The 3,691-nt window shown below is 41.2% G+C and overlaps 1 protein-coding gene across 1 annotated transcript; it reads left to right on the top strand.

Moving 5' to 3' along the window:
* The first annotated feature begins 1,422 nt into the window (after positions 1–1,422).
* Positions 1,423–3,297, top strand: LOC140165597 (uncharacterized). Its single transcript, XM_072188881.1, has one exon. The coding sequence runs from the start codon at positions 1,423–1,425 to the stop codon at positions 3,295–3,297; it is 1,875 nt and encodes a 624-aa protein (XP_072044982.1).
* The last annotated feature ends 394 nt before the right edge of the window (positions 3,298–3,691 follow it).

Here is a 3,691-nt window from a genome sequence, read left to right as displayed (position 1 = left end):
TACGTATCCTGATTGAAGTTGAAACCAAACAATGAAACATATCAAGTGATTTACAAATCTCATTTTGAAAACTGGATATATTGATGTGAAGACGTTATAGATGTCACTATCAAATGGAAATGGAAATAGCTCCGAACCAGTATCAGTGGACAAAAATAAGCTCTTTTTATAAAAGCGTAATTAATATACAGTGATTATTTCCTCGAAGGCATGATGAGGATGAGAAAATGAAGTGCGGTAATTAAAAGAGTTATTGGTCCCGGCAAATCGGCAATTGACTAGTTTCATAAACGCATTAAATACCATATACGTATAGTAATTGTTTAAAAGCTATTCGACCATTTAATTTGGGTAAAATGGTTTTAGGATAAGTAAAGTGCCTCATTATAGAGAATTGGCTTGGCTTGGTATAATGTACATGATTATCATGATTATAGTATTTTAGGCATGTACAGCATTAATTCAAATTAGCTATTACAGGTATAGACGAATCCAACGAGCCAAGTCATAGTCAGGATTTGGTCGGCCATCTTTGGGTAGCCGCTAGCACCAACCTGATGTATTGAGCGCCCCATTGTGCAAATAAAAGCCGCCTAACACCTAAAGACGATGCAATATGGAAGAACAGGGGAATACTTAAATTTTCCCCTGAATATGGACCCAGTATAAAGAAGAAATAAACAAACAAACAAAAGGACGAGGAGGGTTAATCGTTAATTTTATAATATATACAATAGAGATAATTCCGTCGCATCTATTCATACATAGTCCTTTTATTCGCAAGTACATCCATTTGTAGCGTTTGATATGGTGTAGTTAATCCGATTATTATGTCACTTCAACAGCGAATAGACCATGTAGAAGCTGTGTGTTTTGCCGAAGGGAACTGTAGGGCCTATTGTGTTGTAAACTTTAATCATTCTTTTGTCTACCTGTGTTTTCGCGGAAGATGTAAAACGGGTGATGGAATGCAGTTTACAATTTCCGCCAAGGCCGAATCACTTCACATTTTGGGTGTATTGTAGCCGACGGCTACCCAACTAAAGGCTGCTAGTCAGGTGTAGGAATGCGTGGATTTGGATTCGTCTATAGAAAATGAAATGGCTAGATCAAATGAAATGACCCCCTACAAAACCTTTTTTCTCTTATCATACTTGTTATGATGGACAACAAGGAGGAGACCGTCCCTGGTAGCATCTTGCATGTAGCATGTAGTGTAGAATATATAGAGTAGCACATAGTGTAGCATGTAGTGTGAGGGGACGACCGACTTGTGAGTTAATGGGTAAGCGTCCTGGTCTACCTTCACGATGGCGGGGGTTGTGAGCCGACTGACTTGTTCAGTAGGTGACGGACAGACCAGGGTGGCTAGGAGAGGATTGTCTCACCCGCCTAGCTAGTTATGAGCGAAACTGTTTCATGATGAAAGGAAATTACAGCACCAGGGTTCCAGCCCCTGCACTAACAAATCAGCCAGTCCAACCAATGGGCCTACCTACAGTAGTGCAGCATGACGCTGCAACTCTAAATCTAATCGGAAGATTTGATGGTTCTCCCAGAGCAGGACTAACACCAAGTCGAGCCCCAATTAGCGGAGCTGAAGCTGACAAACCACTGAACAGGATGGCTTTATTAACTACAAAAGCAACGATTGGTATAGGAACATGGAATGTTCGAACTTTACACCAATCTGGCAATCTTGAGATATTGCTAAACCAAATGGAGAAATTTAATTGGCAAATTTTAGGAATCTCCGAAACCCACTGGTTAGACTCTGGAGAATTAACCTCAGAAGGATACAAAATTTTATGCTCTGGGAATGCCACAACTCATCGTGCCGGAGTAGCCCTCATACTAAACAAGAAGGCACAAAACGCACTCATGGGATATAACCCTATCTCACCAAGGCTTATAACTGCAAGATTTCAAATGCAAACAGGAGCCATTACTGTAGTGCAAGTTTATGCACCAAACACTGCAGATCCTGAGGAAAAGGTAGATGAATTCTATGACCTTCTTCAAACAACCATAGACAAGATCCCCAAAAGTGACATTCAAATAGTCATGGGTGATCTTAACGCAAAAGTTGGTACAGACTGGACACAATATGAAAATGTAATGGGGAAGCATGGATATGGCGAATCAAATCATCGAGGGGAAAAATTACTCAACTTCTGCGCAATGAACGATTTATTCATCAGCAACACCAAGTTCAAACAGAGTAAGGACAGCCGACAGTGGACTTGGGAGTCCCCAGACCAGAAAACTCACAACAAGATTGATTACATAATGATAAATAATAAGTGGAAAAACTGCGTAACCAATGCTAGAAGTTTCCCAAGCGCGGATATCGGATCAGACCACCAGCTCGTTATGGCAAATGTAAGGCTCAAGTTTAAGATCAAGAGGAGACCAAAATACCCTAAACAGTATGACGTGTTTAGACTCAGAAGCCCGGGCATCAAGACAAACTATGAGATTGAAATTGGTGGAAGATTTGCGCCACTGATAAACCAGCAGGACATGGATACAGATACAATGTGGGAGGAAGTCAAATCAGCTTTCAGTGAAACTTCCAAGAAAGTCCTGGGATACAAGAAACCAAAGCAAGAAAAACCATGGATCAGCGATGAGGTTATTGAACTTGCAAACGAACGCAGCAAAGTAAAGGTGCAGAAGATCAACGATCCAAGTCTGAAAGGAAGATATAACTTCCTTAGTAGAGAAATTAAAAGGAAAACGAAAGGATGCCATGACAGATGGCTACAGGATCTGTGTAGCAAAGTTGACAATGCACACCAGGCAGCAAAGTCCAAGGAAGTGTATTCAACAATAAAGAAGATCACAAAGAAGGCATCAGTCAAGATGCAAACTGTCAAAAGTAAGGAGGGGAAAATCCTGACTGAAATGGAGGAAGTCAAAGAAAGATGGAAGGAAAACTACCAAGAACTTTACAACAAAATGAATCCAATCAATGAGAACATTGCAAGCAGTGTTCCCCAAATGCCAAATAATGACACTGAACCAGAGATACTAAGGGACGAAGTAGCAAGCGCCATAAAGAAACTCTCGGAAGGAAAGGCACCAGGGTATGACAGCATCACTGCTGAGGAAATAAAAGCAGCAGGCGACATAGGAATTGAAACTTTCCACCAACTCTGCAAGAAGATCTGGGTCACTGAAACCTTCCCAGATGACTGGGGAGGCAATAATTACACCAATTTTCAAGAAAAAGATAAGCTGGATTGCGGCAACTACAGAGGATCAGCCTTCTCAGTCACGCATGTAAAGTCTTAACCCTCATCATCCAAAGGCGTATCATGAATAAAACAGAGCAAATTCTTTCTGAATCACAAGCAGGATTCAGACCTGGGAGATCAACCATCGACCAGCTCTTCACACTTCGACAGATAATGGAAAAGTACCTTGAGAAGAAGAAAGACCTTTACTGCTGCTACATCGATTTTGAGAAAGCCTTCGACTCTGTGTGGCAAGAAGGGCTTTGGAAGGCCCTCGGCTTCTTCGGCTTCTCCAGCAAAATCATAAGACTCTTGAAGGCCCTATATCAGAAATCAACAAGTGCGGTAAGAGTAAATGGTGATCTAACAGATTGGTTCAAGACACTGGTAGGAGTGCGTCAAGGCTGCGTAATATCTCCACAACTATTTAACATCTTGCTAGAACTAGTAAT

The sequence above is a fragment of the Amphiura filiformis genome, chromosome 12, assembly GCF_039555335.1.
Source record: "Amphiura filiformis chromosome 12, Afil_fr2py, whole genome shotgun sequence".
Lineage (NCBI taxonomy): Eukaryota > Metazoa > Echinodermata > Ophiuroidea > Amphilepidida > Amphiuridae > Amphiura > Amphiura filiformis.
Note: the sequence above shows the minus strand (reverse complement) of the source record. Positions and strands in the feature narration are given on the sequence as shown.

What these genes read in the sequence shown, in the direction of transcription:
- LOC140165597 (XM_072188881.1), top strand. Translation starts at nt 1,423, where the DNA reads ATGAAAGGAAATTACAGCACCAGGGTTCCAGCCCCTGCACTAACAAAT.